At 46.6% G+C, this 14203-nt stretch overlaps 1 protein-coding gene across 1 annotated transcript in view; it reads left to right on the top strand.

Moving 5' to 3' along the window:
• The window catches only part of CACNA1C (calcium voltage-gated channel subunit alpha1 C), a 603963-nt gene that overhangs the window by 413819 nt on the left and 175941 nt on the right, over nucleotides 1–14203 (top strand). Inside the window, exons 7-8 of the mRNA XM_054577199.1 lie at nucleotides 601–797; nucleotides 12134–12237. Coding sequence (XP_054433174.1) covers nucleotides 601–797; nucleotides 12134–12237 — 301 coding nt within the window. The remainder of the gene's footprint in view (nucleotides 1–600; nucleotides 798–12133; nucleotides 12238–14203) is intronic.

Raw genomic sequence — 14203 nt, forward strand, 5'->3', positions numbered from 1 at the left:
GAGAGGAAAGAAGAAAAAGCCAAGAAGACACAATTTAGCATATATTTCCAGCCATAGTGCTCAACTCCATTCTCTTAAGAATTATCTCATAGTTAAGGATTAACATTTTCTTCCTGACTTCTTCCTGAACTGTTTCCTGAAAAAGCCCTGTCCATACTGACACAGTGGTCTCCCTGCTGCCCACCACCGCTCTGCCTTGAGCGGAGGTCAGGAAGTGATTCTTTCCTTCTTATTTTTTGATTTTTTGATTCTTATTTTTTGATTGGCCATTTGACTATGATGCTGACATGTTACAACAGAATGTGCAGTAGCCCTACTGTGCTTGAAACCAATCGCTGGGCTTAAAATGTGGCTTAACAGCAGTTGGTTGAATGTACTAACATTCTAAATCAACAGCAGCCTAAAATGAGTACCTAGTTCCTTATGTTGTTTAGTTCAGATGAGGGAACGCATGAAAATGTGTTCTGATCACCGTCACCGTGGTGGTTGTGCCTATCCCATCCACCTTATTCTATCCCTTTCCTCTCTGACTTCTCACTCCTTTTTTCTCTTCCCATCTCTCCCTCCCCTCTGTTCTCTCCTCTCCCCTGGCCATTTGAGATGCTCCAGCAGAAGACGACCCCTCCCCTTGTGCTCTGGAGACAGGCCATGGACGGCAGTGTCAGAACGGCACCGTGTGCAAGCCTGGGTGGGATGGGCCCAGGCACGGCATCACCAACTTCGACAACTTCGCCTTCGCCATGCTGACGGTGTTCCAGTGCATCACCATGGAGGGCTGGACAGACGTGCTCTACTGGGTACGTAGCTTGTGACGCGCAGAGGCAGGGAGTCCGGAAGTCTACAAGGACCTCCTTCCCTTGGCTCTCCTTATTCATCCTCCCCATGATTTTGATGGAGAGGTTAATGAATTTCTTTGATTTCTATCAGGCCTTTTATGAGACACAAAGCTTGAGATAGATGTTCACCCTAATGAGTCTCTCTCTGCCCACCAGCCTAAGAGAAAATGCCATCTTTCGGTGTGTCTTCAACTGTTTCTAGTGCGAAACTGGCATGGCATGTCCCTGATGCCTGACACCAGGTTGCCATTCACTCCCTTTCTCACTGTTGGGTTTCTTCTCTTCTTATCCTTGTCCTGCCTCTGCCCCCAAAAGACAGATTGATTATTAATTTTTAGGAGTAAAGAGAAAAGTCAGGCCTGGTCCTCTAAAAAGAAGCCATTTTTATTGAATGGTGTAGCATTACAGCATGCTATTATACTTTTATTTCTCACGTTAATCTTACTGAATCATATTAGAATAGTCCAGACAAATACATCGCTGTCATTTTCACTGCCAACAAAACACTTTGCTGCTTATGTGATGCATATTTAGAAACAGTACTTCTTAAGTGTCAACCAGTCAACAGTGAAGATTTTGCTTTAAAGGTGCCCCTTTTATTACCCACCAGCCAACACTAGTTTGACAACCTTTGAAGTGCCAAATTTTTGTGTAGCCTGTCCTGTAGGCAGATACATGCACCATCTTTGAGCTCTCTTTATTCTGGCAAAGTTAAATCCATTGTTTGTAAACACTATGGAAAACATAATTCTTCTTTTAAAAAGATTTTATTTATTTTTAGAGAAGGGGGAAAGGAAGGAGAAAGAGAGGGAGAGAAACATCAATGTGTGGTTGCCTCTCGTGCCCCCCTTACTGAGGACCTGGCCCACAACCCAGGCATGTGCCCTGACTGGGAATCGAACCTGCGACCCTTTGGTTCGCAGGCTGGTGCTCAATTCACTGAGCCACACCAGCCAGGGTGGAAAACATAATTCTTTATAGTATCCTGTTTCCGCATGAAATGAGATTTGCCAGAATCCAGTGTTGTTCTCCAACACTTGGGTAAAAAATGTTTGTTGCCATTCTTGAAAATACCATCTCATCTAGCCTTTTACAAATAGTCAAATTTATTTGGCCATCCTGAAAACCACAGTAAGAGCCTGCTTAGGGAACAACGCCTACAGGCTACAGCGGGGGAGAGTCGGGGAGGGGGGTGTGAATGCCTTCGCACGGAGCAGAGGGGCCAGATAGAGAGGAACTAATGCGACAAGGAATGTTGACTTTTTTCTGAATCAGAAAAGTTTTGTAACAGCACAAAGATGAGATACAGCATATTGTAGCTTCTAAAGTTTTTAATAAGCATCAGGTCTTATTGCTTCAAAGCCCTCTTTTCCCAGTTGTTGTGTTTTAGTCCACATGCTGAAACCCTGTGTTGCTGTGAAATTTGTACCTCTGTGTAAATGACTACTTGAAACCTGCCTGAGCACCTATACCTAGCAAACATCTATTGAGCATTCCTCACATGCCAGGGGTGCTTCTAGGTACTGAGAATTCAGATCTAAAAAACATCCAGTTCAGACTGAAAAGCTCAGTCTAGGGAAACACACTAGGTTTCAGCTGGGTAAGAGAGGCACAGCCGCAGCCGCTCTGGGAGAGTTGCTGTGCTGTGATACTTCCAAAAGAAGACAAAGGTCAAATCACCCCTTCCTCAAACTAAAATGAAACGTGGAAAAACATTTCTTAGGCCCATGATGAATAAGAACTGGTTTAAAATGATTTGTACGAAGAGAGGGAATTGAACTTATCATACTTAGGCAAATTTATTTCATTTAGCAAAGCTGATCGACTTTCCCAGTGGCCCTAACTGGTGCTTCTGCCTTGGGTGGACCCCTCAGGCCAGCCAAGGACAGAAGCATCCTTCTGCAAATGGGCAGTTTCTGCCTTTGGGCCATGAAATTGTGGTTGTATGGTACTGTGCTTTGGAGCCTCCTCATGTGAGTTTCAAACCCATGCCTTAAGTTGCTATGGAAACACCTCCCATGGCAGCAAATTGAGGGCAGGGTGGCAGTGGGTGGGTGGGTGTGGGGTTGATGGGAATAGGTATAATTTACTTTGCTGATGGCCCTGATGTATTTTTGTGATCTTCCTTCATCACTCCCTCCCTCTCCCCAACCACAAGTCATTGATACTCCAGCAGCCAGATGTGACCCAAAGAAATACTGTCGTAATGACAGCTGGAGTAGGGAATGAGAACAAGCACAGAAATGCAACTACCAATTTTCAGCAGCTGTGTTGTGCTTTTTCCCCTGGGGTGTGTGTGACAGAGCTCAGGATGAAAATGGAAAAAGTGTCAGAGGTGAAGGAACAGTCCCAGGCTCATGGGACATGCCTCTCTCTGAGTTTCCCAGCACCTTTCCCGAATGGCCATGTTTTGTGTGTGTGTGCACACACAGGCACACACACAGCCCCCTAAAGCTGAGAGATAGCCTTGTACTTCGGTATTCATGGTGGAAACACCTTCCAGCCCAATGCTCCTGCTTTCAGACAATTTCTATAATTGCTTTGACCTTTCTATGGCCATTTTCTTCTTCCTTCCTTCTTCTTCTCTGTCCCTCCTCCTTTCTCCCCCTGGAGCATTCCTCCTTCTGGCCCCTAGGCCTCTATCTCTAAACACACAGACTCTCAAATCACAATGTACTTTAGTATAACATGGCGCTTTCTAAAAGAAATATTCCAAGATTTTCCTCTAAGCCATTGGGCTAGAAACTCCAAAGTTAGAACCCAGTATCTGCATTTTGAAAAAGCTCCCCAGGTGATTCTGATGCTCAAGTGGAGTTTGAAAACCCCTAGAAGTTTATACTATTGAATTCAAATGGTGCTGTTTTGATGCTCTGAATTTGAACCACTCTGGGGGATAGTTTCCATTGAAATTGGGGTCTTCTGTCCAGAAGAATACATTTACCTTCACCTTCCAAGGGACAAGTCTGGAGGACATGGGAAGCAGCAACCCACATTTTGAAGTATGGCAACCCCAGAGCTGGGTTCCTTCTGAACCACCAAACAGCTGGTTGTAGGATCCTGGAGCGAGACTAGATCATTGCAGCAGTACAGAAGCAATTGAACCAATCACTAGATATTGTCAGGGATAGAAGAGACTCAGGAGGTCACCCATAGCCAACAACAGACAGCTGCCTCCTGCTGTGGAAGCCTCGAGTCTTGTTCTCTTTCTCTCTGACATCCATTATGTCATCCCATTGTTATGATTTTGAAGAGCTGGTAGACCAAAAGTAACAAACAACTTGGCCATGTAGGACCTGATATTTCCTCCATTAAATCTTTGGCCCTATACTAGTTTGAGAACCCAATGAGCTGAACAATGAGCTTAAAACATTGCTTGTCTTAGTGCCCTGTTCTAGACATCTGCAGGTGACAAGGTATGGGGATTTGGAAACCAAGACAAAACTCAGGTTTGGGCTGTGGTTTCCTTGGGAAATGGCTTCCTAAGCCAAAGCCTCTCCATTTACTCTGAGAAGAACTGCACCTCTTCAGAACTAGGCGAGGAGAACTGATCTCATAAACAGTGCCAGCCTGCTTTAGAAACAGTGCGGCACCAAGAAAGGGTGGAAGCTGGGGTTGTAGGGCATGACAGTTGCCTTCCAGTTCTACTTTCAGATGTGTTTGGTTTTTTAACTGAATGTCCCTAGCAGCCTTCTGCATATATTTCACAACTACTTGTCTTATATGACTTAGCCGTGTGCCTTCCTGAAGATGTAAGAAGCTGCTAGATCAAGATGATCTGTAGGGTTCTCATATTAGGGTCAGTTTGAAACTCTCTGCGTTATCCCCCCACATAGCTCACAATTAAATAGTTTTAACATTAATCAGTTATCTGTTCAGTGCTGGCTTTGGGCCCACCCAGCACTTGAAATAGTGCTCATGGCAAACAGAATAACAGGGCCACTGAATTGGGGTTGGTCCCCCTGGAGCAGGTCACACATGAGAACTGTGCAAAAGGGAGGCAGCCGTTAGAGCAGGCACCACACAAGAATACACTTTTCTAGGTCTTTAGGAGTCCAGATACCTGCGTAATTCTTCAGGAAGAGGATCCTGTTGACTTCTCCCCAACAAAGCCCTTCTGCTCTAGGGCCCCTACGAGCAGCGCGTACTGTGCGGCACAGTAAAAAGCACTCTGGTCTGCGTTTTGCTGGACTCTCGTGCTCTTGCCTGCCCTACCACCATCAGGGTCACCTTCTTCCCAACACCCATTGCCCTGCCCCCCTTGGTTTCTTCCACTGATTTAAAGATATTAGTAATTGCACTTACAGGTAAGATTAGAAAGCATACTTAATGAGAAGTCATATAAAGGAAGCGTTTTTAGAATCACACATAGTGCCTTCTGTAGTATAGTATCTGGATTACTTTCAGTTCAACAGGAGAGCTTGGGAACAAAAGTGTAACGTTTTAACCTTTCATAAGTCAGTTGTCAACACTACATTTTGTCTTGTCATTCCACTACATGTCTGGACACGCTGGGAGGATGTTCCTACCAAATGCGCGTGCTCTCTCGCTCTCCTTCTCTCTCTCTCTGTCTGTCTCACACACACACAAGGCAGCCACTCCTCTCTGGGGTCGGTGCTGCTGAAGTATCCCTTGTTTAGTACAAAGGACTTTTGCATCCAAGCAAGTTGTAATTCAGGTGTTATCCTCTTTTTTTTCCCCCTACTTGCTTCAAAAAGTCCCCTCTTTTGACTACAGAATATAGAAAATGAGTCTCTGAAGGTATCAGAAAAGCAGAAAGGTGGGCCTGAATACAACTGGTGACTTAATAGTCATTCTAAGTGAAGAGCTGAGAAAAAATCCTCAAGTAATCTGGAAACAGTATCCTGGGCCCTCTAACAGGTACCAGAGCAGAGAAAGTGGGGGTCCTACTTAGCACCCTGTGTTCTTTAACCCCTAATCTGCCTCAGGGTATTACCCACTTAGCCAGCTTAAACAGAGCATTTGTTATCTAAAATGTAAACGGTTGGTTCATAAACATAACAAGAAAGAAAATTAGCATCTCTCAAAGGTATTCTTTATTTACTTACTGGGTTCTGCTTTAGTCATTGCTCTGGTATTAGGTGAGTCATTATTATTCAGTAATTCAATTTAACAAACATTTATTGGGTATTTACTATCCTCCTAGGATTGAGTGGGGACTGGGGTGGGGCTGGTGTGGAGGAGGAGGAGGAGAAGGCCTGCCCTCAAGGAGTTTAGAATCTAATTGAAGAGACAGGGGTCACACAAAGAGAGGTGTCCTAGCAATACAGAGCGGTACACTCAGTGAGGGCAGGGAGAGCGTTGCATGGCACAGAATAGGAAAAGGTGGGGTTCTGCTGCCCTTGAGGCTGGATGAGGAGGACAAGAGAAGAGAAGTCTCCTCTGCCTGGGAGAGCAAACTTCGTAACAGTTCAGGAGACTGGACAGAACTGTGTTTCTGCCTCTTGACAGACTCCCAAAATAGCTCAGCTGCCCAGAATGCTCTCACCCAAGTGTTGAAAGGCCACCTGTAGGGGTGACGTCAAAGGCATCATACTCAACCCATGCCTGGTGGCTCCTCAGGACAAACAAGCATGTCTTCTTGGCTCTGAGCAGCTGTCCCCTATACAGGTGTCACACCGGGGGCCACCATTCCACTCTCCAGGGCTCCTAACTTCCCCAGGGATGTCAGTGCACGATCTCATCTGAGTTGAGTGATTTTTAAAATAGATTGTAGATGGAGGGGTTAATGTTGTTGGTTTGCTTTCAACTATGTTAGAGCTCATTGGTGCAAACCAGGCTCTTTACTGTGTTCTGTGGCCCTAGCAGGTTTTCTATGCAGAACAATAAACAGGTGCAGGGTGGAGAGGAGTCAGGTGAGATCTGTTGTCTGCCTTGCTGCTCATTCAGTGAACCTGTGGGTGGCCACGCCCATGTCCCAGCAAGCAAGGCGACAGAGGTCATGAGTAGTCACAGATTTATCAAGTCATCGCTTCGAACACTGGCATGTTTGGCAGCAGCAAATCCTGTCCTCTAATGACACTGTGTAAAGTGCTGTGACTTTTATGGGTTTACACCTCCTGCCTTTGTTGGCAAGTGACAGCCTCCCTTGGCATTCACTGTAACAGTTCAGTCTTTTTAGATTCACAGTACCTGAGCCGCAAACCTTTCAGAAAAAAAGTGGCACAACTTAAAAACTCATGGCAATCAGCTGAGATCAATAGTGGCCTGGAGGGAATAGGGGCCCGGAGATCTTCCCCCTGTTTTTTCTTTTTGGGGAAAATGTACCTTGATTTAAGGCTGGGGTTCCCCCAAGGAATTAGATGTTAGTTTCAGAAGGGTCTTCTGTATTTTTCATTCAGTATTCCCTTTGTCCGCTGATTTCCTGAGTAGTAAGGTGTGTGTTTCAGCAAAGGCAGGGCCATCTGCTGGCTGTTGTCCTGGAGACCGAGGCTGCCGGTGGCAGCCACCTCCCTGTGGCCTTCCCTCAGAAAATCAGAGAGCTGCTTTTGTTAAAGGCCTGAGAAACAACTAGCTTTCATGGTTCGGGAGGACATGTTCTTTTTCACCTCTAACTAAGGATGTCAGCCATCTAGGTCATTTTCTGAAAGTGTGAATGTATTTATTCTTTCTCTTCTTAATAGCTCCGTTCTAGCTGATTTAAGACATCACTCTATCACCCCAAACATTGCCCTACTTCAGAGCCACCCAGCATTGTATACACTCTACCCAGTTGGCCCCCAAAAGTAGGTGGCCTAGAATAAGGAAGAGAAAGTAGGAAGGGAAACAAAGGTGCTCTTTCCTCTCTAGCCAGAGCCAGGCAGGCCAGAGAATCCCCCTCTGGTGGTCGCTGAACACTGCTCACTAAGGGAGTGACGGGGTCTTAGGAGCACCTTGAGGCTCTGTGGTCTCTCATTTGTCATCCTACCTCCTACCCCTCACCTACTAGTCCCCCTCTTGAACCTCTGAAAGAACGATTCCACAGCCAAGGGAGAAATCAAAGCAGAAACATAGGACAACAAGGGAGAGGTGGAGACCATGAGTCTCCTGGATATGGCCCTGGCCACAGGATATACCTATGGGTCTTGTGGCTAACTGTGGGAGATCTGTGGGTGATGTGGTCTGTAGCTCCATTCATTTGAGGTTCTTAATGATGCTGGAAGCCACTCACCTTGTGTGTGGCACAGAAGAGAGCACACCCCGGCTAAACAAGGGCTCAAGGAAATCTCCAAGGCTCATGGGTTTATTGGCTCATCAGAGATGTGTGGCCCGAAGGACCGCATTTTCTGTGAGCCTGAGTGTTCACAAAATTTAGGGGGCATGAGGAAGCAGTCAGGAGAGATCTCATTTCAGGGAGTCACCCTGCCCTCCCTCCTCCTCACCACTTGCCGGGCTCCAGGGCAGCGCCATGAACTGCGGCAAGCCTGCCATCGCCTCCTGGGCTGCCTCTGCTTGCCGTCCTGAGGAAGGTGAGACGGTGTGCGGCCCAGGTGGAGCTAGGGAACTTTCTCAGAACAGACCCCTCGATCCCCTCACCATGCTTGGGGCAGCACTTTCCTAGGGTTAATGTGGAACAAGCAGGCTGGTCAGCCCCACAGGGCCCAGAACACCTGTGGGAGTGTGTGCAGTGGGCTGCATGTATGTGCCTTTTCTCTGGTGAGAGCCCACAGTTTTTTGTTTTGTTTTGTTTTGTTTTGTTTTGTTTTGATTTGTTTTTCTGGCTTTTCCTGACCTCCCCACCCTCCCAAAAGAGCAAAGAAGCACTAAGTTAAGGAGGAGAAAGGGACCTCTTCTGATCTTCATAGCCAGGACTTAATCTGAAAGTGGAAAGGTAGAAGGACACTCAAAGGCCCCCCATGACCTTGAATCCAGGCTTCCATAGAAGCCCCATCACAGATGCCTCCTCTCATCTCAGGGCCGTTTCCAGCCCTGTGGCTTTCACTGTGGCCCAGAACGCAGTGTCTTACACACAGCAGGTACTCAGTAAATACTCTTTGGACCAATGTAGAGGCTAAGAAGACCACTACCAAGAATAATAGAAGGATCATGTAACAGTTCCCCATATTAAAATGTGACATGCAGACCCTGACATCACATGACCATCACAGCCACCACCACGTGCTCTGTGGCTCCCAAGCTCCCTGTGGCCGCCCATGCTTTTCTTCTTCCTAATTTCATTCCGCCAATCTCGCTCCTCCTTGTGTTAGCGCGGTTTTGGTTTTCTCCTGGCAGCGAAGACTTCCCTCTGCTGCTTTGGGTTCCTTTGCAGCTTTGGCTCGGATAATTAATTACCTTCTGGCTGAAGAAGGCTCCCAGACTCCCTGTGATGGGGCAGCTCCGGCACATGAGGAGCTCTCTGCCCTGCCCTCCTCACAGCTGCTGTTGCGTTGGATATTTCAGTGCTCAGCCACTGGGAAAACCTCCGTCCCGGAGCCAGGATGGCTTTCCAGCTGTAGGCTCTATTTTTAACCATTGCCAGGTTCCTAGGAAAGCCCTATTTCCATCCCAGGATTCCTCTCTGCTCCTGCCTTCCTTGTCCTGCCTGGCCTGGCCCTTGCTTGCTTCTCCTGCCTCGTGCAGCCATTTTTGCCTTTGGGCTTCTAGAACCCTGCATGTTTACTTCCACCACTTCATTTATCACCTTGTGTTGTGATTGCCTGTTGTTCATCTGTTCCCCTTCAAGCAAGGGCTTCCACTTTACACCGCAGTGCCTGGCACATATCAAGTTTATTCATTCACTCAACAAACATTTACTGAGTACCTGCCACAAACAAGGCATTGTTGTAGGCCCCTGGGATACACCGGTGAACAAAACAGACCACAACTGCCTGTCTTCATAGAGCTTACATTCCAGCATGGAACACAAACACATAACAAATTAATTAATTATAGATTAGAAAGTGATAAGCACTATGTAAAAAACAAGAGCAAGGTGTGTGGAAGTGGCATTAAATAATCAACTTATATTAAATTGAATTAAAGTCAACATGGCTCAGTAGACATAGGTGGGAATTATTCTTTTCCTTCCTGACTCAGTTCTAACAAATGACCCCCAAGCCCTTGACATAATTTTTGTCCTTTGCACCATGACTACATTTGGTAGATTCCTCTAAAATATAGTGACCCCAGATAAATATTAATAGATTTGCAAAGAATATGTTGGAATGTAACATTTCAAATTAGTCAGATTAGGTAGGTCACTCGTACTTGTCCATCTTTTTTGTTCACAGCATGCAAAGAACATACTTGTCCAGCATACTTAGGAACATGGGTGAGGTTTCCCAGGGTCCGGGGGTTGGGGGCGGCACTATCCCAGCACACCTGGAACTCGTTTCAGGCACCTGGGGGTGTCCAGCAAACTACAGCCTGCTTTAGAATCACCTGGGCAATTAACATGCAGAGTCCTGAGGCTCACTGCATTCTTGGGGAAGGGCCCAGGAATCTGCTTTGTTCACATCTCTCCCAGGTGACTCTGGTCCTGGTGGTCTTTGGGTCCCACTTTGAGGAACACTGTTGGGCAGCATAACAGAGGTTACGTAAATCACAATATTCTCCGTCTCCTTATAAAGTTGGGAGTTACAGAATGCTCCGTAAAGCAGAGGCGTTCTCAAACTTTTACATGCATCAGATTCACCTGAAGGGCTGGATAAGACATGGATTGTCGGGCCCACCCCCAGAGTCAGGCCTGAGTATGTCCGTTTCAAAACAAGTTCCTGCTGAAGGAGGTGCTGCTGGCCTGCAGGACCCCACTCTGAGAACCACCAGTGTAAATCATGTAGGAAGCTTTGTACCTAGGAATCTCGATTCCTATAAGTCAAATTCACAAAGACAAACTTAGGGTACATTTTTGGGAGATAAGACTAAGCCCTTTCATCAGAAAGCATCAAAAAGAAATAGATTTGAGAAACTAAATCAGAATAAATTTCCTCTTTGATAAAAGTGCTGCTCTGTGCCCTATCACACCCACCTGCTAACCTGTGATGTGCTGGTGAGTGTTTAACAGTCAGTTGTTATGGACCACAAGGTGGAGGGGGGCGGATCTGTATCCCTTGCCCATTTCTGTCCACCATGGCCAATTTCAAGCTACTGTCGTGAAGTCACTGAACATGGAGCAGGGTGGCTCTCTATTGCCCGCAGAAACCGGCTCTGCACACCACGGCCTCCAGCTACTCTAGGTGTTGTAGCCTTTCATGGGGTATCTCATGATCCAGTTGGTTACAGGTAACAGTTTCCTGGGTCCAGGCTGTGGTTATAGTCACAGGAACCGTTCTCTGAAAACATAAACCAAAATGACCATCTTTCCTGCTTGCGACCTGTAGTGTTTGTGAAGCCATAGGGTTTCACCTTTAAATTCTGGGACCAGCTCAGATCCGGGGGGCAAGCCCCTTAGGAAGGTCTCCTTCCCCCACACCCTTGAAGGTCCGGATCTCTGGCTCTAGCAGTAAGAGCTGAGGCACTTCTGACTCCAAGCTCAGTGTGCAATGGAAGATTTAATGCCATGAAAATCCAAGTGAGCTAAAACCATTCCTTTCTGAAGAAATTGTTGTTATTATTATTTTTTATTTTTTTAGCTAACCTCACGTTAGACAGGTGAGTAGAAAACATTGGGGAAATTATTTTTTGTTCCAGACAGTAAAACAACAGGGAGAGCCAGACAAGATCTCTCTTAAGGCAGAGCCTTTCAGGAGTCCCTGACAGTTCAGGTCAAGGGCATGGAAAGTAGTCTGAATATAAATGATGTGATGTGAGGGTATCAATGGACCGTGATCCACATAGACAGAGACGAAGTTCAGTCTCATTTGTTTCCTCCAGATTCTCTCTGCTCCCTTCTCTACGTGCCTCCTCGCTTTGACTCACTTCTGCTTTCTCTCTTTCCTAACTTTCCTTCGTCTTTCCAGATGCAGGACGCTATGGGCTATGAGTTACCCTGGGTGTATTTTGTCAGTCTGGTCATCTTTGGATCCTTTTTCGTTCTAAATCTGGTTCTCGGTGTGTTGAGCGGGTAAGCTGACCGTTTCTATGTCCTCCTTACAATGCAGCCGAGCAAGGTCCCAGGTTCCACTCTGTCCATCGCCAGGATCCTCAGGAATGGGACCCTATGAGGCCCAGGAAAACCAGGGGGAAAGGTCTCCTTCAACCGCAAATTCTGACCCATTGGCTGGCAGGCTGTTTGGCCTCTGATTTGTACCTAGAGGATCGGGTCCTGGCACTGCGTGGGTTGGTGTCTGGAGCCAGTGATGGGGGCTGGGCCGTGCTCGACTGCTGTGTGCACCTCACTAACTATCATTCCATTCTTCCAGGTCAATGATGCCGTAGGAAGGGACTGGCCCTGGATCTATTTTGTTACACTAATCATCATAGGGTCATTTTTTGTACTTAACTTGGTTCTCGGTGTCCTTAGCGGGTAAGCAAGACCAAGGAAAAAGGTCTTGATTTTTCAATTTTATTTACTCTTTCTGCTATTCCTGGCTTTATTCTTTTCCCGGCCCTGATGAACCTGGGATAAGGGGCCACCTCAGGAGCCTTGAAGTGAATGTCCTTGGCCTGGCTGGGCAGAGGGTCAAATTCACAAGGATCAATCAATCCACTGGTTTAGGCTTCACCAAGAGATACCGAGGCCCACCTGCCCCCTGCCAGATCATCCAAGCCCCTCCCTCCCTGAAGAAGCCACTCAGGTAGGCAGCGTGCTTCTGCTTGTACCCAAGGAGTAGCATGGTGACTCCAGGGCTGGAAAGTCTTTGGCAACTGGAACCGGGGGGAAGATTCACAGACTGTGCGCTTTCAACACATGCAGCAGTCTTGCAGATTGGTTGTTGCCTGACCCTTTGAGCCAGTCACAGTGTGCGCCAGGCTCACAGTAAAGACGTCGGAGAGCCTCCAAACCAGGATAATAAGAGTTTGATTTAAAATATTAATAACAAATACAGACTAAAAATATTCTCTCTGGTTCTAATTCATAGACTGGGAAGTCCATATCTGGCATCCCCTTGTCTGAACGGAAAGGACAGTTAGCTGTGTAAAGCCCTAGATTATATGAGAGCTGAGGAGAAGGAATATACTTTCCTCTCCATTTATCTGCTCAGCTCCAAGTATAAAGCCTGCCTGATTTTGGCCTTTGCTTAGATAAATTTAAAAAGTGGTAGAAGCAGCAGACGTGCGGGGCACCAAGGAGCCCTGGGGATGGCTGCCTCGACTAGGAGCCTTCCCGCATTTCCTCAGCCCACTTCCTTCTTCCCAAGCCCACACCAGCCATGCCAAGGCCTAACACCTAAATGCTCCTGGTGACCTGCTCACAGTGACATGCTCTGCTGCCTTGGCTACGAGGGGAGGGCTGCAATCTATTTCTGCTCTGCTCAAGACAGGCCAGCTGCTTTGAATAGCCTTTCCTAGATCTCCAGGGACATTAATGCTGGGAGAAAGTCAGGCATAAGGAGAAAGACTGATCTTCATTTTTACTCCATGATAAACTGGGAATAACTACTCCCACCTCCTGCCATAGCCTAATGCAGTGCAGGATCGTCAAATTCAGTCTTGGGAATTGGGTGAAGGGAGGCGTCTGCTTCCACTCTCACCCTTTCCCATGGTGGGTGGCTTGTTAGAGGCTTTGAGGACACGATGCCTCCGCCAAGGTAAGATCACACAGGAAACTAGTGTCTTCCTTCAGGGCCAGGAGTGATAAGGACAAGTAAGCCCCCGATTAGCTGCCTGGAGGGTGGAAGATTTTTCCTATTTGTGTTCCAACACGAGAAAATGCCTCTGAGTTTATATGCAAATCACCAGTGAAAACATTGAAAACATCAATCTCATCACCCCCACTTAAGACAGAAATTCAGATATCCCAGCTCTGCACTTGCTGGATGCATAATGTTGAACAATTTCACCTTCTTAAACTTTAGTTACCCACCTGAAAAAGATGAAGATGATAATAGGTTGTTGAGATGATAGAGTAAGATCATTTATGTAAAATACTTAGCTTATAATAAATGCTCAATAATGGTGCTATCATTACAATGATATTGTTTACTTGGTGCCTATCATAACTGGAATTAGTGACTAGAACCATCAAGAGTTAGAACTACTCCAACCCTGTCTTTTAAAGATGAGGAAAGTGAGCCCACAGGTGTTAAGTGACTTGAATGATGTCCCTTTGCTGGTAAATATCAGGACAAGGCTCCCATCTTCCCATCATTGCCCATTGGGTACACAGAATGAACTTGAACTGTAACACAAGCCAGAACTCTGACCTTTTAGAAGATTGTCTAATACTTCCATTTTCTTCCCCGAGATTTGAAACAAATGTAAGTGATCTGATGTGGAGAGTGGGAACTAGATTATGGAGGCCCCTCCTCAAGCAGAGTGTCTGCCCACAG

The sequence above is a fragment of the Pteronotus mesoamericanus genome, unplaced genomic scaffold (genome assembly GCF_021234165.1).
Source record: "Pteronotus mesoamericanus isolate MK-2021 breed Mesoamerican mustached bat unplaced genomic scaffold, CSHL_Meso_final contig_41, whole genome shotgun sequence".
Lineage (NCBI taxonomy): Eukaryota > Metazoa > Chordata > Mammalia > Chiroptera > Mormoopidae > Pteronotus > Pteronotus mesoamericanus.